Below are 23419 nucleotides of genomic sequence, written 5' to 3' on the forward strand. Positions count from 1 at the left end.
AAATTGTCTTCCTTCTGGGTCTGTTTTCAACTTTCTTTTTACCTACTAAACTAAGAACCTCCAGAAGGATTCTTATATATCCCAGTGACACACTTTGTTCCACTTCCCAACATGGCTACACTGAAGTAAATCTCTTTGAAGTTTCACCACTGTTCTTTTCTGTAATTGGCCTACTGGGGCAGGCGGCCAACCTAGCTTGCTTGTTCAGGCTGCCAAAACACAGACTTTTCCCTTAAAAACTCCAAAACATGTTTTTAGCTTCCACCTTTTAGTCAGAATGTCACCTGAGAGAAGCCTTCCTTGGTAACCCAACCATTTTTCTTCAGTTAATTTGCTTTTCTGTTCTTAGCTCTCCTAATTACTCCTGCATTTATTCACTATATTTTGTTTCCCTGGCCAAGCTGAGAATCGCTTGAAGTCAGGGATCTTGTCTGCTGCGGAAGTCACCGTGTCCCCAACACCTAGAACAAGCCCAGGCACTTGCCTGGAGCTCTACAGCGAGTAGCTGAGCTCTCTGGTTTTGTCCAGCTGTGGGAACTGCGGAAATGCTTTCTCAAGTACTGTCAACCTCAACCACGTGGGCGGGAGAAGGGCGGAGCTCCCTTGACTTACTTGTAGCGACAGCTCCGCCCCTGGCTCCGCCCCAGCCCCGCCCACGTCTGTGCTCTCTTGCGGATCTCCATAAAGTTCACTTGGCGGCGCAACGCGCAGAGGCTTCTGGGAGCTGACCGCCTCAGCCAATCAGGAAGCGCGGGCGAGCGGCGCGAGAAGCGGCGGCGGCGGCGTAGTGAAGTAGCCGGGAGCTGGCGGCGAGCAGGCGGCAGAGCCAGGTAAGACATGTGAGGCGTGGGCGACCACGCGACCCCGATCTTGGGCCTGGCCCGAGTTCGGGGCCTGGCCTCGAAGCAGAACCCCGAGCCTAACTCTAACCCCATCCTATGTTCATAGCCACGAGGCTCGCGCTTCCTTTCTTGCGGTGGCTGGGCACGCCGACCGGCGACAGCTCACCGAGTGCTGTGACTAGGCTCTTCTGAGCGTGGTCCTCCCTACTGGTGCACTATCGCCACGCCCACCCACGGCTGCCAGGCGTCACTAGGCCTGGTTGCCCTCTGTGGGTCGTGGGGGGCGTTCTTCTAGAGAATGGCTTTTCCGGGTGAAGGGAGGCTACCCAGCGAACCCCTGTCAACTGTTGTCTCCTTTTACGGATAATCCAACAGGATGCTAATGGTTGCCACTCCGGTTGTCTCTTCTGTTTCTGGGTACCCTGTATCTTCTGTAAGGAATGCCCAAGTATATTGGGTCCCTTCTAAAAGAAAATCACAGCATGCCAGGCATGGTGTCACTGTCAAAGCGAGTTGGGGCCAGGCTGGTCTACATTAGACCCTGCCCCACCCATACCTCACTAGATGACTTTCAGCACAAGCAAAGGTCAGCGCTTTAGTAACAATAACAGTAATCATCATCATCATCATCATCATCATCATCATCATCATCATCATCATCATCCACCCCTAGTTCCCTAGATGACTTTCAGCACAAGCAAAGGTCAGTGCTTTAGTAATAATAGTAATAATAATAACAACAATAATATAAGCCCCCCCCCCATAGTGAGCTGTAAGGCTTTTAAATAATGTGACCCACATTCTCAGAGTCTGTTACCCCCACCCCCACCGCTACCACTGCTGGACTTCAGGTCTTAGTTCTTGGGGTTGGATGTCTGTTTTGCCAGCTCTAGAGGGGCATTTAGAGTGTAAACCTTTCCTCACTCCTTGTCTTCACTGCCTTAGTTGTATTCCAATATTTAGGTTCTACTCGACCTATGTATTGTCTCCCCGCTGTAGAACACGAGCACCTACCTAGAACCAGGGTCTGGCACACAATAAAGTAGGTGCTCAATAAATATCAAATAAATGAATGTTATTGATATCATTATAGGCTTGTGAATGTGGTGGTGAATGAGACAGGCTTGTTTCTTGGGAAGACATATACATAATATATATTATATATACATATGAGTGTATATACATATATACATATGTACATATATGTATGTGTGTATATGTATGTATGTGTGTATACACACACACACACACACACACACACACCATGAGAGATGAACTGTTGGAGCTGTGGTGAGTTTGGGGTCTCTGCCCCCCCTTCCCCCTCTCTCTCATAGTGTATTCTTGTGTGTCTTTTATGTATATGGATATATGTATGGAGTCCAGAAGAGAGTGTCTGGTTCCCTGGAGCTAGAGTTACAGACAGCTAGCTGTAAATCACTGATGTGGGTGCTGGGAACTAAACTGGGGTCCTCTAAAGAGCTGTAAGGTTTCTTAACTGCTGAGCCATCTCTCTAACCCCTGAGCCTATCAGGTAGTTACATTTAGAAGTGTGGGTGTGTGTGTGACAGAGTAAAGATCAGGAAGAGGACCCAAGTCTGTTATGGTCACTGGTCATTTTAATTAGCAAACACATTTTTAGTTCTGTTGTGTGCCAGGCTTAGCTAGATGCTCAGGATTCAGGGTTAAATATCTGCGAACCTTTCCCTACAGGAAGACATGTTTGAGAAGAAGTGGTTGCAATTGCTCCACTAGGGAAGCACGTTCAGTATAATTAGGGAGGCCTTTGGGTAGGTTAGAGCGGCCCTCTGACTTGGCAGTATGCTTAGGAGCTCCCTGTGTCTGGTGAGGATGTGTGTATACTTGACATGGACTGGAGCATGAAGGAAGGAAACTATGCAGAGCTTCCTAAGGCATAGAGAACTGTCAGGGTACAGCTGGGGAGGAGTCGAAGACGGTGCATGGCACTGTCTATTCTACAGAGCATGCAGCCAGGTCACAACCTGAGGTTGAAGGTGCCCCTCATGGGTCCAAAGTAGGAGGTATTTTGGAATGTCCATTTTGGCCACAGGAAGAGTGGGTTAGAAGAAATGGGAAGTTTTAGACTGTTGAGGTAATTGGAGGAAAGTATGAGGGTCAGAGCAGAGAGGAAAGGTGAGGGTGTGACTCGTTATGAGGTATGAGAAGTAAACTTGGAGATAGGCTGGGCTCGGGGAAGAGGGGAGCCAGATGGTTTCTGGTTAAATTGACTGTTGTGGGGACCTAAGATGAGGAACTAGAATTGTCGCTGACACTCATAGATCAGTCAGGAGTAGCTATCAGATAGACGAGTAGAAAGAATTGGTTTGGAGAAAGAATTAGAATTTAGAGATGCAGGAGTTTTTTTGTTTGTTTGGTTGGTTTTTTTTTTTTGTTTCTTTTTTTTTTTTTTTTTTTCCTTATTTTATGGCCTCTTATAGTTCTCTCTCCTCTGTTTCAAATAACCTAAAGGTTGAAATGTTTTGTAGCTTTACACTTTGTGTGCATTTGATGTGTGTGTGTGTGTGTGTGTTGGGGGTGGTGAGATGCATGCCCATGTGTGTTTATGGATGTCAGAGGTCAGGAGTCTTGAGGTTGGTGTTGGGTGTTTTTGTCGCTTTTTGAGACAGCAACTCTCACTGAACCTGGAGCCTACCAATTGGCTAGACCGGCTTACCAATGAGTCACCCAAGATCTACCAGTCTCTGTCCATCCCTCCCTCAGTGCTGGTATCAGATTGATGCCACTACATTCGTGGGTACTGGGGATTCAAACTCGAATCCTCACGCTTGCGCTGAACACACTTTTCCCAGTCAGCGGCCTCCTGTTTGTAAGGACTAAAGGCCACTTTACACCTACTCCACCAATGCCCTCAAATAATACCTTAATCTAACTCCAGTACACAGTTACTGACTACCAGGAAAACCTCAAGCACCTCCAGAAATTTCTGTTCTACAGTCCTGTGCTGATCTGTAAGGTCGACTAAAGGAATAACCTCATCCCTCTCCCTCCAGTAGTTTTCGGGTGTCTTTGGTGTATTAGTTACTTTTCATTCATTGCACTAGGAATTCATGCAGTGGGAAAAAACAAAACAAAACCAAAAAAAAAAAAAAAAAAAAAAAAAAAAAGCAGGACAAGCTTGCCAGACTCAAGGACACTGTTAGAAGATCTGGTTTTGACATGCACTTCTTAGGGGATAAATCCTTAGGGGATGGACTCCTTTATGTGGAGCGTCTTAGTAGCATCTTCACAAAGGAGACCCATGAGCAGACTCCTTTATGTGGAGCGTCTTAGTAGCATCTTCACAAAGGAGACCCATGAGCAGAGACCTGAACTAAGTAAGGGGATAGGCCTCGCCCACATTTAGGGGCAAATGCTCTGTAGATGCAGAGGAAGGGTGGAAGGGTTCCTGCAGAGGACAGTGGCAGCTCTTGAGTTTAGCATATTTGAAAACCAGCAGGAGGCCATGTGATTCATGGACACATGATGGAGATCTCAGCACACACAGAGCTCACACATGCCACAGGACTACCTGCCTCAGCTTTCTGGGTAGTCGGGATCATAGGCGGGCAATTACTATCACATTGGGCTGGACTTGAGTGTACAGGTAATGGGAATTATTGAAGGCTTAGCCTTTATTCCCCCTTCCATATACATGGAAGAGAACATATGGGTAGCAGAGGTCAATATAGGAACAGGGAAGCTACTGTGATCTTGGATGAGGCATGGAGTGGCTTGGAGTAGGGTGATAGTGGTAGAATAAACAAGCGGATTCGTATAAGTATTTATGTCTTTTCAGAATAAATTAACTCAGGTTAATTAGCAGGTATCATGACAGACACTTGAGGGGGAGCAGGGAACAAGGAGGGGCTCCTCACTAGGCTCAACTCCTTAAAGGTCCTACCACATCTGAACATTGCCACATTGGAGTCTTGGATAGCCTGCTTCAACTATATGTAAACCATAGCATTGGGTTGTGACTTGAATTGGCCTTAATGCTAGTATTTGCTCAGTGGTTACAGTGTGGCAGGGGAGGGAGGTATAGTTAAAGTTTTCAAAGATGAGTTGCAGAGGGAGTAATTATCTTGCTCAGAGTCTCACAATACAAGGATGAAGTAGCTGTTAGGAGCTTGGTGGGTGTTTTCGTTGAGGAAAAATGTTAACTAGAAACCTGGGCAGGGCATAGTCATGGACAGATGCTGAAGTCAGAAGCAGTCTCACTGGAATCCCTGGGAGTGGGGCCCAAGGCGTTTTTAGTAAGAGCATTTTATGGAAAGCAATGTGAGAACGAAGAGTAGATTGACAGGAGGCTGTGGCTAGAGGGACATGGACCACACCTATGTATAGTACATAGACTACACCTATGTTTAGGTGCACCCATGAGGTGCAAGGCGAGAAACAACTTCTTCCTGCAGGCTGTCTTCTGACTTCCACACTCTGACACATGCCCCTCCCTGCAAAGTGTAAGGTATTGGTATTACGATGTCAGAGTTAGCAGAATGAGAAATACTCGCGAGGTAACAATCTAAGGTCAAGTGCAGATAAAGAGGGAAAGCGAGAGTTAGAACCTGAGAGATGGAAACCCAGGGCCACATGGGAGTGGACAGGGTAGCTGGCAGTGGTGCTTAGAAAACTACACTTTGGCACCTAGTAGGTTGACAGTGATGAGGGGATGTACACTGGCAGAGTCTGAAACCCAGCCCAGGCTGGGATTGGAGTGCAAGGGCTGGATGTGAGAGTCATTGAGAATTAGTTAGGGGCAGTGAGCAGGTTTGAAATGGGGAACTCAGAGGCAGTGTTCCTTGCTGTGTTGTTTGTTTCCTATTAACCTAAGAGCTGTTCCCGATGTGGCTCAGTAATTATTTTTACATGTCTGTTCATGCCTGTGATCAGTGAATACTGAGATAGAATTTCCCTTTACCCTTTCATCCTTATCAGGTCAAGTTAACATAACAAAAGACCATAGATTGAGCTGTTTAAAAGGAAATTTGAGCTGGCTTTGGTGCTTGTGTTCCCAGCCTTCTGGAGAAAGGTTGGATTGTCTTTTCCAGAAAGGCCATTTAGCTACATAAAAGATTTTGTTTGTTAGAACAAAACTAACCATACAAAGGGGGAAAAAGCCCAACTCAACTCTCCCTCCTGAAATTTCTTATCTTAACTGCTTTGGAAATTGGAAATTTGTTAATGGCTACCATCTTTCTCTTACTTTGTGCTAATCTTCTTGACGTATGCCTCAGAATATGGGAGATGATGATGAACTTCCTAGTGTGATTTCATAGAATCCCACTGATTGCATATTAGAACTCCCACCATTTATCACTTTATTTCAAACTTACTGCCTCTCAGAGGCCTCATTTTTCTTATGCCATTCCTTTGTCAGTTAGGACTTCAGACAAAATTTGAAGGACCACAGTTCAATCCACAGTACCCAGAAAAGTATGCTATGCTCACTCTGAATCAGTTCTCCCTCTGAGCCCCTAATGGTAGCCAGTATTCTGGGTTCTAGCAGCATAGATTAGTTTTTCTTGTTCTTAAATAGATGCACACAGCTTGCCCCCCTTAATTTTGAGTCTAGGCTATAGTTTCATCTTTTCTATTGCTGTATGATATCCTGGAGTATGCATACTACCTTAAGATAATTTTGTGTATACAGTGATTTTTAAATTTTTTTGAGGTGGGGGAAGGATCCTATATTGTTGTTTGGGTCTAGTAAAATCTATATTTCTTTCCAGGGGTTCATAGTGTCTTTAATGATGTATAACTTTGAAACTTCCTGTGCTGCATAGCTTTATGTCAACTTGACATTGTTGGAGCCATTGAGAGGATAGAAAATTAAGAAATTGCCTCCATTAAAAAAAAAAAAAAAAGAAAAAGGGCTGGAGGGATGGCTCAGTGGTTAAGAGCACTGACTGTTCTTCTAGAGGACCTGAGTTCAAATCCCAGCAACCACATGGTGGCTCACAACCATCTGTTATGAGAACTGATGCCCTCTTCTGGTGTGTCTGAAAAACAGCTACAGTGCACTTATATAAATAAAATAAATAAATCTTAAGAAAAAAAAAAGAAATTGCCTCCATAAGATCAGCCGTAGGACAGCCTGGAGAGCGTTCTCTCTCTCTCTTTTTTTTGAAAAAAATATTTTATTGTTTTCAGTTGTGTGTATAAAGGGGCATATGTGCACATGAATGCAAGTGCCCATGGAGTCTGAGGTGTCAGAGCCCCCTGGAGCTGGGGTACCTGATGTGGGTGTTGGGAATTGAACTCATATTCTCAGGAAAAGCATCGTGTACTCTTAACCACTGAGCCAGTCTCTCTAGCTCCCAGGCCTTCTCTTAATTAGTGATTGATGTAGTGTGAGGGCCCAGCCCATTGTTGGTGGTACAGTCCCTGGGCTAGTGGTCATGGTTTCTATAAGAAGGCAGGTTGAGGGGTTGGGGATTTAGCTCAGTGGTAGAGCGCTTGCCTAGCAAGCCAAGGCCCCTGGGTTCGGTCCCCAGCTCCAAAAAAAAAAAAAAAAAAAAAAAAAAAAAAAAAAAAAAAAAGAAGGCAGGTTGAGCAAGCCGTGGGAAGCAAGCCAGCAAGCAGCACTCTTCTGTCTGCATCATCTCCTGCCTCCAGGTTCCTGCCCTGCTTGACGTCTTTGGATGATGACCTATGGTTTTGACGCATACACTGAATAAACCCTTTGTTTCATCACAGCAATCAGTAGTAACCCAAGTTTAAGACACCTATCTTGGTTTACAGAAGAGTTTTTCAGCTTAGAAACTATTAATATTTTGAATCAACTAATTCTTTGTTGAAGGTTATGCTGTATGTGGTAGGATGTTTAGCAGAAACCCTGGCTTCTACTCTCTACATAACAATAATGTGTATCCTCTGCCCCAAATCGTGATATCCAGGAATATCTCAGAATATTGACACACTTGGCCTCAGATCAAAGTCACCCCTAACCAGAACTTAGAGAAAAGACTCAGAGTGAGAAGCCTTTTACACTGCTTGGTGGCCTGTGTCTATGTCAGCTACAAGATGGAGCCACCTTATCCTGGGATGAAGAATGTGTCACCTCTGAAGAGTTGCTCCTTTTGAGGAGTTTGAATACAGATGTTTGGACAGGGCCTTAGAAATCACCATGGACATTCGAAGTCACAGGATGAGAGGGTGGGGGTGGAGCTTCCTAGGTCCTCTCTTGCTTTCTGTTTCTAGCTAGAACTTCTGTCCCCGACAGCCCAGAGTTCCCCAGAAGTCCTTATGTAGATCATTTGTATTTCTATGTGCTACTAGGTTACTTGTCTTTGTTCCCTGGAGATGAACCAGCACAAGCGACATTTTCCCACACTACCTACTCCTCTCTGCAGACACTGAGTAATCCTGGGCAGTACTTAGATCCTTCTTTTCTGTGTGGGTTAATTGGTTTTACTTCTTTGTTTCCCCAGAAGACTATTGTGGATTTTGGTCAGGTCTCTCTTTTACTGTCTTATAGGACCATAAAGAATTACCCAACACCTTGCTTTTTGAGCGAATGTACACATGTATTCCTGTGTGTAAATATCGGCATGTGTATCATGGTAACATGCACATTGATCAGAGGACCAACCTCAGGAGTCTCCTTGATGCTTTTCTGATGACTGTGCCAGGCTAGCTTCTGAGGGTTCTCCTGTCTCTGCCAGATATCTCCCCTAGGGGTGCTGGGAGTATAGATGCTTGTGCTATTACAGACATTCACAGTAGGCATCAGGTTTCTACTTGGGTTCTGGGTGCTGGTGAACCACTGGGTGGGTACCGAGGTCCTCCTTACTGTCTACGGAGCTGTCCAGCACTGTTTTCTTTTTAACTGTTTAACATTTTAAACATTAATTTTTTTTCTATGTGGATACGGTGGATATGGTAACTCACACATGTAATCCTAGCACTTTGGAGGCTGAGGCAAAAGGATCACCTGAGTTTAAGACCTTGATGGGACACTTAATGAATTCTAGACTACCTTTGTTACAGAATGAATAAGATTCTGCACAACAAAGAAACAGAACAAAAAATAAGAATACTTTTTTGTTTTTTGTTTGTTTTTGTTGTTGCTTTTTGTTTTTTCCATACAAGGTTCTCTGTGTAGCCCTGGCTAGTCTGGAACTCACTTTGTAGACAGTCTGACCTTGAACTCAGAGATCTGTTTGCTATATATCAATCTTGTGAGTGTGCATAACTCACTTTATAGATAGGCTGACCTCGAACTCAGGGATCCACCTGCTATGTATCAAAAATCTCCCTTACCCCTCCCTGCCCGTGTGTGTGTGTGTGTGTGTGTGTGTGTGTGTGTGTGTGTGTGTGTGCGCGTGCGCGCATGTGCATGTGCATGTGCATGTGTGCGTACACACACTTGATCCTGGGCCTGTGCATGCTTAGGCAGAGGCCAGAGGTCAATGCTAAGTGTCTTCCTATTACTGCTTTCCATATTATTTTTTGAGCCTTTTGTCTTAACCTGGATCTTGTCCTCTTGGTGAGACTGGCGGGGTTTGGGGGGGGGGTGTCCTTCCTTCTCGTAATCCTCTCATCTCCATATCCCAACTCTGGGATTGTAGGTGTACACCACTAGGCCTGGCTTTTTAACTTGGCGCTGGGATCCAAAATCAGGTCCACATCTCATATAACAGGCATGTTCTGTATCAGTCAATCTCCCTAGCCCCTAAATGTCTCTTTGACAACGAATGTTCACCTTGATGTCTGTCTGTACCATGTGCATACAGTACCCATGGAGGCCAGTAGGGAACACGAGAGAGAGAAAGAGAGAGAGAGAGAGAGAGAGAGAGAGAGAGAGAGAGAGAGAGAGAGAGAAGAGAGAGAGAGAGAGAGAGAGAGGATCTTAACTCCTGAGAGAGAGAGAGAGAGAGAGAGAGAGAGAGAGAGAGAGAGAGAGAGAGAGAGATCTTAACTCCTGAGCCATTAAAAGTGCTGAGGAGGACAGAAGAGATGGCTCAGCGGTTAAGAGCACTGGCTGCTCTTCCAGAGGTCCTGAGTTCAATTCCCAGCAACTACATGGTGGCTCACAACCATCTGTAATGGGATCCAATGCCCTCTTCTGGTGTGTCTGAAGACAGCGAGAGTGTACTCATATACATTAAATAAACAAACAAATAAACAAACACATCTTTTAAGAAAAAAGTGCTAAGGAGCTGGGCATGGTGGCTCATCCCTTTAATCCCAGCACTCAGGAGACTGAGGCAGATGTATCTCTGAGAGTTTGAGGCCAACTTGGTCTACAAAGTAAATCCAGGATAGCCAGAACTACACAGAAAAGAAAAGTTGTCTCGGGGACGAAAAAGTGCTGAGGATTAAAACCAGGACACTGTGTTTGTTAGTTAGGGAGCTGCATCCCCAATCTTTCTTTTAGCTTTTTTTCCTGGAGAGCAGACATACTTGCATATTATCTGTGGCCACTGTCAGAGAACAGTGGTTCTACTGAGTTGTGACAGAGTCTGGCCTAAAGTTTAAAATAGTCATTGCCTTTCCCTTGCTCCTAGGAGACAGACCTGAGAGGGCTGCCTCCATGTCTTTCATGCTTGCCTTTGATTGTCAGTTTTGAGGCTGTGAAGACTCTGGTCGCTGGAAAGTATTCAGAGAGTAACAGATTTGAAACAAAAGAACCATGGAGTTGTAGCCATGCCTGGGATGGCCCAGTGGTCTTTTTTGCTTTTGAGAAAGTGTGCCATGTAGTCCAGGTTGGCCTCAAGCTGTAGCTATATTAGTTATTTTTCTGGTTGCTATGATAAAATACCTTGACAAAAGCAATGTAAGAGGAGAAGGTGTATTTTGGCTCAAAGATTGATGGTCCATGGTGGGGAAGGCATGATGGCAGGAACCTGAGGGCAGCCATTGCATCTGCTGCCAGGAAGAGTAATGGACTGCACTGGCACTGCACTGGCTTCCTCCTCCTTATTGAGTACAGGGTCTCAGCCCATGGAAATGTACCACCCATATTTAGGTTGGGTCTCCTACTTTAATTAACCCATTGAAGGTAGCTCTCCACTGTCACGCCCAGACGCTAACCCAGTCTAGATATGTACAACCCTCAAGGTATGTACAGAAACTCACCCTACATGACTATACATCCTTTCAAGTTGATAATCAACAGCCGAGAGTGCCTTTGAATTCCTTATCCAGGGGTTGGGGATTTAGCTCAGTGGTAGAGCGCTTGCCTAGGAAGCGCAAGGCCCTGGGTTCGATCCCCAGCTCCGAAAAAAAGAACCAAAAAAGAGTGAAAGAAAACAAGTGGTGATTTTGGGGTTGGGGATTTAGCTTAGTGGTAGAGCGCTTGCCTAGGAAGCGCAAGGCCCTGGGTTCGGTCCCCAGCTCCGAAAAAAAGAAAAAAAAAAAAAAGAATTCCTTATCCAGTTGCCTACAAGTGCTTGGATTATAGGCATGTGCCAACCATGCTCAAGGCAGTAGACTTTAAAGAACTTAGTGAACCTCCAATTTGGAAGTTGTCACAAGGCCTGTTAGGTAAAAAGAATACTTATTGATGGTGCTTAAAGGCAAAAGGAGAGAAACCAACAAGCTAGTATTACCAGGAACAGGTGAGTACATTTTGACATAAAAGCAGGAAAATCATTAAGGGGCCACTTAGAATACTGAAGGGGCCATTTTATGAAGACACTGACTTAGAATGATTTAGAGGCTCTCAGTAGTTGGAGCTCTTAGATATCTATTCTTTTCTGGCTCGATTGAATGGTTAAATGGCAACTCCTCCTCATACCCAAGCTCATGGCAACCATCTTCTTCCTTGTGGCCCTTCTTCTCTTGGACCCTAACTCTTTGTACCTTGATCTTTCTACCTCGATCTTCTCCCTCAGACCCCTGGCCGGATCTAAAGTCCAGCCTTTCTGTTTACTCGGCCCAGTTATTGGCTATTCAACCTTTTATTAACCAGAGATAATTGGGGAGCATTCGTTACACCACACTGATCTAGGAGACTCTTCAGTATTCATGTGTCCTGACTATAACTAGATCTCAGGGCACAGAAATCAGCATCTGAACGTATAGTTCACAAGATCAATCTCCAGTACAAACCTTTAGTCCCAGCAGAGGTAGGTGGGTCTCTGAGTTCAAGGCCAGCTTGGTCTACAGAGTGAGTTTCAGGACAGCCAAGGGTACACAGAGAAACCCTGTTTCAAAAACCGAAAAATTAAAACCAACCAACCAAACAAACCAACCCTTCATATGTTTTAATAGCAGCTGAACTGAAATTATCTGATGTATTTTCACTATCTTTATAATGAGTTCATTTACTATATATGCAACTGTAAGGATTGTTTTAGTTAACTTTCTGTTTGTTGTGACCAGATAGCCTGGCAAGAAACAGTTTAAAGAAAGAGTTCATTCTGTGTCCTGACTAGTTTTATGTTAGTTTGCCACAAGCTAGAGTTATCAGAGGGGAAAAAAATGTCTCTGTAAGATCAAGCTATAAGACTTTTTTTTTTTTTTTTAAAGACTTTATTTTATGTACATGAGTACACTGTAGCTGTCTTCAGACGCACCAGAAGAGGGCATCAGATCCCGTTACAGATGGTTGTGAGCCACCATGTGGTTGCTGGGATTGAACTCAGGACCTTTGGAAGAGCAGTTAGTGCTCTTAACCACTGAGCCACCTCTCCAGCCCATAAGACATTTTCTTAATTAATGATTGATAGGAGAGGACCCATTCCCTTGTGGGTGGTGCCATTCCTGGGCTGGTGTTCCTAGGTTCTGTAAGAAAGCAGGCTCTAAGTAAACCATAGAGAGCAAGCCAGTGAGTTGTACCTCTCCATGGCCTCAGCATCAGCTCCTGCCTCCTGGTTCCTGCTCTGTTTGAGATCATGTCCTGGCTTCCTTAAGTGATTTGCAGGGCTCTGGAAATGTAAGCCAAACAAACCCCTTTCTCCCCAACTTGCTTTTGGTCATGGTGCATCATCACAGCAATAGAAACCCCAGCTGGATAATGGCTCCTGCTGAAAGGACTGCCTTCCATATCAGGGAATTCACAGCCAGGAAATGCGTGCATACAAGTGAGGCTGGATTATAGCCTCCAGGCTTTGTCCTCAGGGAAGTTCTTCACCTGCTGCAGGTGCACAGTGTCCCCTAGCAAGTACCAGGGTCAGGTACTAAGTGTTCAAACACTGAGTCCTTATTGGGAGCAGCGTTTCACATTCAAACTGCAAGTATTTGCATCCACCTCATTTGAGAATGTTACTGCACCCCTGTGGGGGACATGTTTAGACATTGAATGGCAGCTGAATGCAAAACAGCATGAAGAAACAGAAGAAATTGTGGACAGTAGTTATTGTCTTTAATTTTCTCAGCAGCTACCAACCCACCAGCACTTCCATTCTCAAGGTTCAAAGACTATATTCCAAAGATCCGAGAGGGATACCAGGGAACTCCAGGCTTTGAGTTCAAGAGTAGTGCAAACAAAGCACTTCTCATTTTTTATTATTAAAGTAAGCAAAGCAGGAGGTTTACAGTTTAGCTTAAGCAAATACAAGAACCATGGCGGAATACCCCTGGCGTTTTGTCTTACCACCTTTGGTCATGTGCAGAAAGCCAAGAATATTTCTCTAAGGCGATAATGTGGATATGCTGGGGTATGTTGTTTTTAAGTGCATTTATTTATCATAGTTTGTGTGATTTTTAAATTTTTTTGGAAGGCTACCTTCTGGGAAGAACATTCCGCACTGTAGCTCATCTGTAGTTCACAGTAAGTTTAGAGCTTTCTTACAAAGGTTCCCAAGTATATTCTAGGCTGGGGAAAGAGATCTAGATCATGGGATCGTCACAGTAAGAACATTATTTGTTTTCTTTTTTGGGATGGAGTCTTACTGTAACCCTGGTGGCCTATAACTCACTCTATAGAGCACCAGCCTAGCTGCAAACTCACAGAGATCTGTCTGCCTGTATCTGTCTCAGGAGTTGTGGGCTTAAAGCTGCGTGCCACAAAACTCAAAATACTTTATTTTGTAGACAGAGTCACACTGAGTAGGAGCCTACACTGGCATTGTACTCACAGTCCTGCCTCAGCCTGCCGAGTACTGGAGTACAGGTATACCTTGCCACTTTAGTCCTGCCAATTTTAATTTTAGTAGTTTTAAAAATCAAAGTCCTAGCCAGAGCAATCAGACAACAAAAGGAGGTCAAAGGGATACAAATTGGAAAGGAAGTCAAAATATTACTATCTGCAGATGACATGATAGTATACTTAAGTGACCCCCAAAGTTCCACCAGAGAACTACTAAGCCTGGTAAACAACTTCAGCAAAGTGTCGGGGTATAAAATTAACTTAAATAAATCAGTAGCCTTCCTCTACTCAAAGGATAAACAGGCTGAGAAAGAAATTAGTGAAATGACACCCTTCACAATAGTCCCAAATAATATAAAATACCTTGGTGTGACTTTAACCAAGCAAGTGAAAGATCCGTATGACAAGAACTTCAAGTCTCTGAAGAAAGCAATTGAAGATCTCAGAAGATGGAAAGACCTCTGATGCTCATGGAGTGGCAGGATTAATATAGTAAAAATGGCCATTTTGCCAAAAGCAATCTACAGATTTTTTTTCCAATGGAAAAAAGATAGCATTTTCAACAAATGGTGCTGGTTCAACTTGAGGTCAGCATGTAGAAGAAAACAGATAGATCCATTCTTCTTTTTTTCTTTTTTTTTTTCTTTTTTTCAGAGCTGGGGACCGAACCCAGGACCTTGCGTTTGCTAGGCAAGCGCTCTACCACTGAGCTAAATCCCCAACCCCGATAGATCCATTATTATCACCCTGTACAAAGCTTAAGTCCAAGTGGATCAAGGACCTCCACATCAAACGAGATACACTCAAACTAATAAAAGAAAAAGTGGGGAAGAGTCTCAAACACATGGCCACTGGGGAAAATTTCCTGAACAAAAAACCAATGGCTTATGCTCTAAGATCAAGAATTGACAAATGGGACCTCATAAAACTGCAAAGCTAAGGACTGCAAAGTAAGGCAAAGGACACTGTCATTAGGACAAAATGGCAACCAACAGATTGGGAAAAGATCTTTACCAATCCTACATCTGAAAGAGGTCTAATATCCAAAATATATAAGGAACTTAAGAAGTTAGACTCCAAAGAGACAAATAACCCTATTAAAAATGGGGTACAGAGCTAAACAAAAAATTCTCAGCTGAGGATTATCGAATGGCTGAGAAACACCTAAAGAAATGTTCAACATCCTTAGTCATCAGGGAAATGTAAATCAAAACAGCCTTGAGATTCCACTTTACACCAGTCAGAATGGCTAAGATCAGGTGACAGCAGATGCAGGTGAGGATGTGGAAAAAGAGGAACACTGCTCCATTGTTGGTGGGATTGCAAACTGGTACAACCATTCTGGAAATCAGCCTGGAGGTTCCTCAGAAAATTGGACATTGAACTGCCTGACTATCCAGCTATACCTCTCCTGGGCATATACCCAAAAGATGCCCCAACATATAAAAAAGACACGTGCTCCACTATGTTCACAGAAGCCTTATTTATAATAGTCAGAAGCTGGAAAGAACCCAGATGCCCTTCAATAGAGGAATGGGTACAGAAAATGTGGTACATCTATACAGTGGAGTACTACTCAGCTATCAAAAACAGTGACTTCATGAAATTCGTAGGCAAATGGATTGAACTAGAAAATACTATCCTGAGTGAGGTAACCCAATCACAGAAAATCACACATGGTATGCACTCATTGATAAGTGGATATTAGCCCAAAAGCTTGAATTATCCAAGATACAATCCACAGACCACCTGAAGCTCAAGAAGGATGACCAAAATGTGGATGCTTCACTCCTTCTTAGAAGGGGGAACAAAAATATTCATAAGAGGGGATATGGAGGCAAAATTTGGAGCAGAGACTGAAGGAATGGCCATTCAGAGCCTGCCCCACATGTGACCCATATATATACAACCACCAAAACTAGATAAGATTGATGAAGCTAAGAAATGCATGCCAACAGGAGCCCGATATAGATCTCTCCTGAGAGGCACAGCCAGAGCATGTCAAATACAGAGGCGAATGCTAGCATCAAACCATTGAACTGAGAACGGGACTCCCGTTGGAGGAATTAGAGAAAGGATTGAAATTGCTGAAGGGGCTTGCAACCCCATAAAAACAACAATACCAACCAACCAGAGCTCCCAGGGACTGACCCATGGCTCCAGCTGCATATGTAGCAGAGGATGGCCTTGTTGGGCACCAAAGGAAGGAGAAGCCCTTGGTCCTGCCAAGGATGGACCCCTAGAGTAGGGGAAGGTGGGGAGGGGGAATGGGGAGGGGGAATAGGGAGGGGATGGGGGCTTCTGGACAGGAAACCGAGAAAGGGAATAACATTTGAAATGTAAATAAAAATATATCCAATAATTTTTTTAAATCTGTCTGTCTGTCCGTCCATCCATCCATCTATGTATAGTGTGTTTGTTTGTTTGCTTGCTTTTTTATTTTTTATTTATTTATTTTTTGAGACAGGTGTTTTTTTGTAGCCCTGGCTGTTCTGGAACTCACTCAGACCAGGATGGCATCAGGGATCCACCTGCTTCTTCCTGAGTGCTGGGACTATAGGCGTGTGCCACTACACCTGGCACAATTTATTTGATTTATGTCTGTGTGTGTGTATCTGTCTGTCTGTCACTTGCTCTCTCTCGCTTTCGGTGGGGGGTGGGGCAGAAGAGGGTGTCAGATTTCCTGGAGCTGGAGTTACAGGCAGTTGTTAGCTGCCCAACATAAGTGTTGGGACTCAAACTCAGATCCTCTACAAGAGCAGTAAGTTCCTTTTCTTTTTTTTTTTTTTTCTTTTTTTCAGAGCTGGGGACCAAACCCAGGGCCTTGTGCTTGCTAGGCAAGTGCTCTACCACTGAGCCAAATCCCCAACCCTGTAAGTTCCTTTTCTTGCTCACAGAGCCGTCTCTCCAGTCCTACGTATTGACCTTTCAGAATAGCATCTTACAGCTTGGCCTCAAAGGCAGTCTGAAGTTCTGCTGAAACTGGGGAGGAGTGCTCTGGTAGTAGAAATGAAGAGAAAGGTAACTTAGGGCAGGAATGTGCCTCTTCCCCTGGAGCCAGTAAGGAAGCCCTGAGGGTGGACAGAGCCCAAGGAAGAAGGGAATCAGGTTTGGGCAGTCAGGGGTAGGTAGAGCCCCACCTGGAGAGCACCACTGTACCAGATGTTTAAGCCCAAGCATAGGACCTGCGTTTAAAAGGATCACTGCTTGCTAGGTTGGGAGTAGACTTAGAGCAGGCCTGGAGGATGTTAGCTCTGCCCTCCTCGTTCTCCCATAGATAATGACAGGTGTAGTCTGAATGTATTGGATTTAATATGTATATATACTTTTCTAGGAACTTTAGTTCTAAAACTTACAGTGTATATGATTTTTGTTAAAGATTAAAGCCAGCTTAGAACCACATGAAGAAAACCAAAATGCTTCTATGATTACTCTGAGAGGATCTATTTTCGTTTTAACCAGCCTTTAAAGTTAATGCCCTTTAATGCTCATTTCAAAAAGTCCTTATCTTCCAGCTATGGATTTAGGATGGTTATGCTGGCCCTGCACATTAGCATGTTTCTGTAGCTGAGCGATAATAACAGTTTAAGTATAGAGCTAGACCAGTGGGGTTTCATGTGTGTAGTTGAAACCATGGACGTAAAGCAGAGAAAGAAAGAATAACTAAGATCTGCAGTCCAACCAGAGGAGTCCAGCTTGACTCTCCACACGCTCCTCAGACAGCTCACAACTAACCTAAACTCAAGCCCCAGGGAATCTGATGCTCTCTTCCAACTCCTGCGGACACCCATACCCACACTGTGCACTCACACAGACACATGAGCATACACATCAAAATAAAATTTATAAAATCTTTAAAATCGAGCTGCTGTTTATAAGGAATTGTCCACCTCGTTTTTGAGACAGTGTCTCACATTATATTATAGACTAGCCTAGAACTCAACTTTGTATCCCTAGGCTGGCCTCAAATTTGGAACAATCCTGCCTCAGCCTGCTGAGTACTGGGGTTACAGTTGTGAGCTACGATGCCCCTCTAAATGTTTTCTTTTTAACAATAAACTTGTTCCTAATCTTTTAGCATTATAATTTTGCAGATTTTTTTTACATGTATGAGTTTTTATGTGTTTATCCTGCATGTATGTAAGTGCACCATATCAATGCAGTGCCCATGGAGAGGAGAAGAACTTGTTGGATCCCTTGGAACTAGAGTCATAGGCAGTTGTGAGGTGCCTTGTGGGTTCTGGGATCCAAATCCTGAGTCCTCTCTAAGAATAAACAATGTTTTTAATCACTGAGCCATCTCTCTAGTCTCTTAAAGATTTACTCATATGTGTATATATGTGTGTGTATATATTTTTGGGTACTCTTGGGGCCAGAAAGAGTATCAGATCCTCTGGAGCTAGAATACAAACAATTGTGAGCTGCCTGGCATGGGAACTAAAAACCAAACTGGGGTCGTCTTTAAGATTAGCACGTGTTCTTGACTGGCGAGCCACCTTGCCAGTCCTTAACTATTTTTATGATGTTAATACATTTTGCCTTCTGTTAATTTAATAGTGGTAGGAGTTAAAAATATTGACTTCATCAAGAACCTTGTATTAGGATGGTATAGTGTATATACACAAGATTCATAGATGTGTATTAGCTGGTAAATACCTTGCTCGGTCTTCTTTCCTTTCCTTTTCTTTTCTTTTTCTTTTTCTTTTTCTTTTTCTTTTGGTGTTTCAAGACAGGATTTCTTTATGTAGCCCTGGCTGTCCAGGAACTGACTCTATAGACCACGTTGAACAGAGATCCACCTGCCTCTGCCTCCTGAGTGCTGGTATGAAAGGTGTGTGCCTCCATGCCTGGCAAAGGGCAACACTTTCTTTAAAAAGTAAAATATTCTTATTTTATGTTATGTGTGTTTTACCTGTTAATGTGTCTGTGCTCGATATGTGTGCAGTGCCCTCAGGACGGAAGAGCGTATCAGGTTTGCAACGGGAGTTATAGTTGGTTATGAGCTGACATGTGGATGCTGGGAGTTAAACCTAGGTCCTGTTCAAGAGCAAATCAGTGCTCTTAACCACTGAACCATCTGTCTCTCCAACTCCTGATATTTTTTTAAACATTTATTTAAACAGTATGTGTCTGTGTGCTTGTATGTATGTGGAGTCATGCCACACCACATGTGGAGGTTAGAGGAAAACTGGCCAGAGTTGTTTTTGGAGTCAGTTTTCTTTCCACCGTATGGGCCTCAGGAATTGAATGTTGGTCACAATAGCAAATGTTTCCCCATGAGTTCAGCCATCTTCTCAAGCTACAGCACTTTAAATCACTTGTTAGAGAAACAGGTGGCCTTATTAATTATGTTCATGGTCTAAAAGACAGGTATTATTTATATAAATATAATTACCATTAGTTGCAGTAACAAGTCGGATGTCATGCATAATGAGGCCTTCAGTAACTTTAGAAGAATGTGTAAATGGAGTCCAGGGTGTGAGTAATAAAAATGGATGTCTTCTATGTTCAAGAAGACATGGATGAGCTAGAACAAAGCGAGACTGGGTTTAGTTAGAAGACACTTCGTGTTTCTCTGATCTCAGTGCAGCCAGATCACTGCAGGGCGTGTGCCGGGCACATAACTGAGTTCCGTGGACTAGAGTTACCTGAACATCCCCATGGAAGGCCTTAGGCTGCAGCAGTGCCTTTGTCTTTTCTTTGGGGTGCAGCATATTTCAAGACAGAGTCTCACTGTGTAGCCCTGCCTACTCTATTGACTAGGCCAGCCTCACACTGAAAGAGCTTCTGCGTTGCCTCGGGAATGCTGGGATTCAAGGTGTGTACCATCATGGCCCTACAGCAACCCCTTCTTAATGGGGGCATTCTTCAGGTGGAGGGGTGGTGGTGCCCTTTTCTCAAGATAAATGTGGAGAGATGGAGGTATAGAAGGATCGTTCTTTAGGCTTCCTGGAGCTGCCACAATGGCTTGCATTTCCTTATCTGTGTTGGGTCTACAGGAAAAGGCAGGAATTCTAGCCTGTGGCTTAATATGCTTGCATTGGTTCTGGTGGTGAAATCAATCTTGGGACTGTCAATATTCACAGAAATGATCTGTTGTTCACAGTCTGACTCATTTTCTCTGTCAGGCCTGTTCTTGGGCTATATTCAGGAACAAATCTTGCTTGTTGATGAACTGCCCCCCTTTCAGTTTACAAGAAGTCCTGGAGTTTTATTATCTTGTAACAGATTGAAGCAGAGATGACGCCTTCCTCCCCCTTGACTTGGGTCTTTTTCTTTCATGTAGCATCTGCATCTCCAATGGATACTGAGGGGTTTGGTGAGCTCCTTCAGCAAGCTGAACAGCTTGCTGCTGAGACCGAAGGCATCTCTGAGCTTCCACATGTAGAACGAAATTTACAGGAGATCCAGCAAGCGGGTGAGCGCCTGCGTTCCCGTACCCTCACACGAACATCCCAGGAGACAGCAGATGTCAAGGCGTGAGTACTGGTGGGGAAGTACTGTTGGACTGGGTAGTCTGGGGGCAGATCAGTTTCTTCTATGATAGTCACAAGCCAGATAGTCAGGACCTCAGAGTTACAAGCAGATCAGCAAACCTTGCTTTGTTTCTGTGCCTCTCTAGGTTTTTAGAGTTCTAGTCTATTTGTCTGACCAAGCTGATAGCCCATATCATAGGATGGGGGAGCTCTGCACCATAGTTCCTGCTTGGGTTTGTGGTCTGTTGAGTCATAAATGGCCTTGTAAGTGTGCTAGTAGATACGGGTCGTGCACATAAATGCTACCCAAAGCCAGAAAGCACTCAGCAGTGAACAGAGTTTTTAAGGGTAATTGGAAAAAAATTGATGATTGGTCAGTAAGGAAAGCCATCCAAGTGAGGAGTGATTTTGTCTGCTTATTGTTGGTGACCCCAGAGGCTGCTCTGAAAGGCCTTGAAATACAGTGCTCTTCAGCTGATTGCAGAAACAGGAAGGTGGGCGAGCCCCAGGAGAAAAAGGCTTTTCGGGAAAATGCTGATTAACAGCCTTAGCAGGATCCCTAGAGAGGATCTTGATTGGATAAAACACAAACCCAACAAAAAAGTCAAAACCAAACTGCTTTCTGTGAAAAATGTAATTGAATGGTTATTTACGGTGTATCAGAAACTTCTTATACATTAAGTCTTTGCTTAACCATCACAGCCAGCATCAAGTTGGTGATCTGTATATTCTAATTGAAGGACAAAGGTTCAGAGAGGGGCTAGTTCCTTTCTCAGATTATACAGCAGGCAAGTGGTGAGCCAAGATTCAAACCCAGGAAGGCTGACGCCAGCACCCATGTTCCTGTATTTCTGGAAGGGTCCTGGAGAAAGGGGTGAAGGGAGATCTGCTACTGAGATTATGTTGCGTCCAGAAAGTCACCAGGATTCTGTGTAATTCAGGAGAATGTCTATCTAGTCTTCATTCTGTGACCTTGAGAAAGACTGGTGTTAATCCGAGGGCATTGTTTCAGGGACTTGGTAAATGTCAAAGTGGTGTGGAAGGCTGCATTCCCTTTCTCGGTTATCGTGAGAAAGGGAGTGTTTAGTTGCTGGATGAAGTCAACAATAAGCTATGGACCACTCTTGGTTGTCTTGGAACCTGCTCTGTGGACCAGGCTGGCCTTGAACTCATAGAGATCAGCCTGCCTCTGCCTCTCAAGTGCTGGGGTAAAAGGCATTTGTCATACTGCCGTATCTTGGTTTTGTCTTTTTCTCTCTCTTTTTTTTTTTTCGGAGCTGGGGACCGAACCCAGGGCCTTGCGCTTCCTAGGCAAGCGCTCTACCACTGAGCTAAATCCCCAACCCTGGTTTTGTCTTTTTAAACTATCCAGCCTTGTAGCAAAATGCTGCCAATGGCTAACCTACACTGGTCCCCAGTACCCTGTAGATATTTCTGTCAACTTGTCTTCCTCATAGGCCCCAAACTTCTGTTTCTGGCTGCCTACAGTTTCCTTGATTTTAAGCAGATGGCTTCTGCTTGTGCAAGGATGCTGGAGGAGCAGGAGCCCGTGGATGCCCGCTGAGTTGCTATAGTTATAATTTAATTGCATCAGCTTTACAGCCCATTAAGAGCAAAAAGGGAAGATGTTTTCTTGGTAACAATTATCAGTCATATTCTGTTTCTTGTAAATTTCCATTCTTCCTCATCCCTTCTACCTTAAGTTCATTATTTAGGGAGGCTGGGAATTGAAAGAATGGATATTGGGTGGGGCAGGTGCTTAAAAAGAAACCAGAGGGCTGACGACTGTATTTTTCCATCTTCTTGATAGGCAGAGTCACAAAGTGTGGTGTGGATATTTTAGTACATGCTGGATGAGGGCAGAGAAGAGAACCGAACAGGATCTTGTGCAGTTTTTTCTTTTCATTTTTAAAATGTTATTCTATGTGCATAGGTGTTTTGCCTGTACCACATGCATTTTTATTTTTAAGAGAACAGTTTTTTTAAATGGAATCTTACTGGTCCCAGCTAGCCTAAAACATGCTATGGCCTAGTGAGTAGCTGGGGTTACAGGAGTGTGCCAACACTTCTAGCTGGGGTTTCAGGAGTGTGCCAACACTTCTAGCTGGGGTTACAGGAGTATGCCAACACTTCTAGCATAGAGAGCAAATTTGATAGCAATTTTGCATGCATGTATTTGATCTTTTAAAATTTTGGTTTTTTTTCCCACCACACATGGCTGGCATCTGTAAAGCAGGGGTTTGGAGACTGTGCCCATGAGCCCGCTGTCTACTACTACATCTTATGGGAACCACATTTACTTGTTGGCTGTGTAACTTTTTTATTTTTTATTTATTTATTTATTTTTGTATGACAGAGCTGAGTGATTGCCACAGGTTATAGGACAAAATCTCACAAACTCCTTGTGTAAGTAATAGAATAGACGAACACTCATGTGTATATTTCCATTAAAATACAGAACATTATCAGTGTCTGTGGTTGCCCATCATCACTGTCTGCCCACGTTTCTCAGCAGAAGTAGGTCAGTGGATTTATCCACTAAAACAAAGCCTAACAACCTAGAGAGGTACAAAGAGAAAGACCGTAACCACTCTCCTGCCTTAACTTAACTGCAAGGTAACTATCGTTATTAATTTGTGTAATCTTTGACAGTTTTCTCCATACCTCGTGAAACATCTAACATAATTTGGCCAAAGCTGCATAGTAAATATTCATTTGCTTTGATAATTTTACTAAGCTGTCTTTTTGGCCACTTTGTGTTTGGTACAGTGTCATCATTTAATGTGAAGTCAACCCTTGAAAACCACATCATCTCCACTCTCTAAATAAGGAAGATCAGGTCATAGTGGACAACTAGAGTCAAATTCAGCTTGGTCAATAAAAATCCCTTTTGTCGAGGACTGGCGAGCTGGCCCGTAGTTAAGTTGTTAAGGCTGTTCTTCAAGAGGATCAGAGTTCAATTCCCGCACCCACATGGCACACACAACTGTCTGTAACTCCAGTTCTGGGAGATCCAACACAGACACACATGCAGGCAAAACAACCAG

At 43.9% G+C, this 23419-nt stretch overlaps 1 protein-coding gene across 1 annotated transcript in view; it reads left to right on the forward strand.

Moving 5' to 3' along the window:
• Nucleotides 1-761: 761 nt before the first annotated feature.
• Nucleotides 762-23419, forward strand: part of Nup93 (nucleoporin 93) — a 103062-nt gene continuing 80404 nt past the window's right edge. The window contains exons 1-2 of the mRNA XM_032888116.1: nucleotides 762-830; nucleotides 20183-20375. Of these exons, the coding sequence (XP_032744007.1) occupies nucleotides 20197-20375 (179 nt within the window). The 5' untranslated portion in view covers nucleotides 762-830; nucleotides 20183-20196. The remainder of the gene's footprint in view (nucleotides 831-20182; nucleotides 20376-23419) is intronic.

The sequence above is a fragment of the Rattus rattus genome, chromosome 17, assembly GCF_011064425.1.
Source record: "Rattus rattus isolate New Zealand chromosome 17, Rrattus_CSIRO_v1, whole genome shotgun sequence".
In the NCBI taxonomy this organism is placed as follows: Eukaryota; Metazoa; Chordata; class Mammalia; order Rodentia; family Muridae; genus Rattus; species Rattus rattus.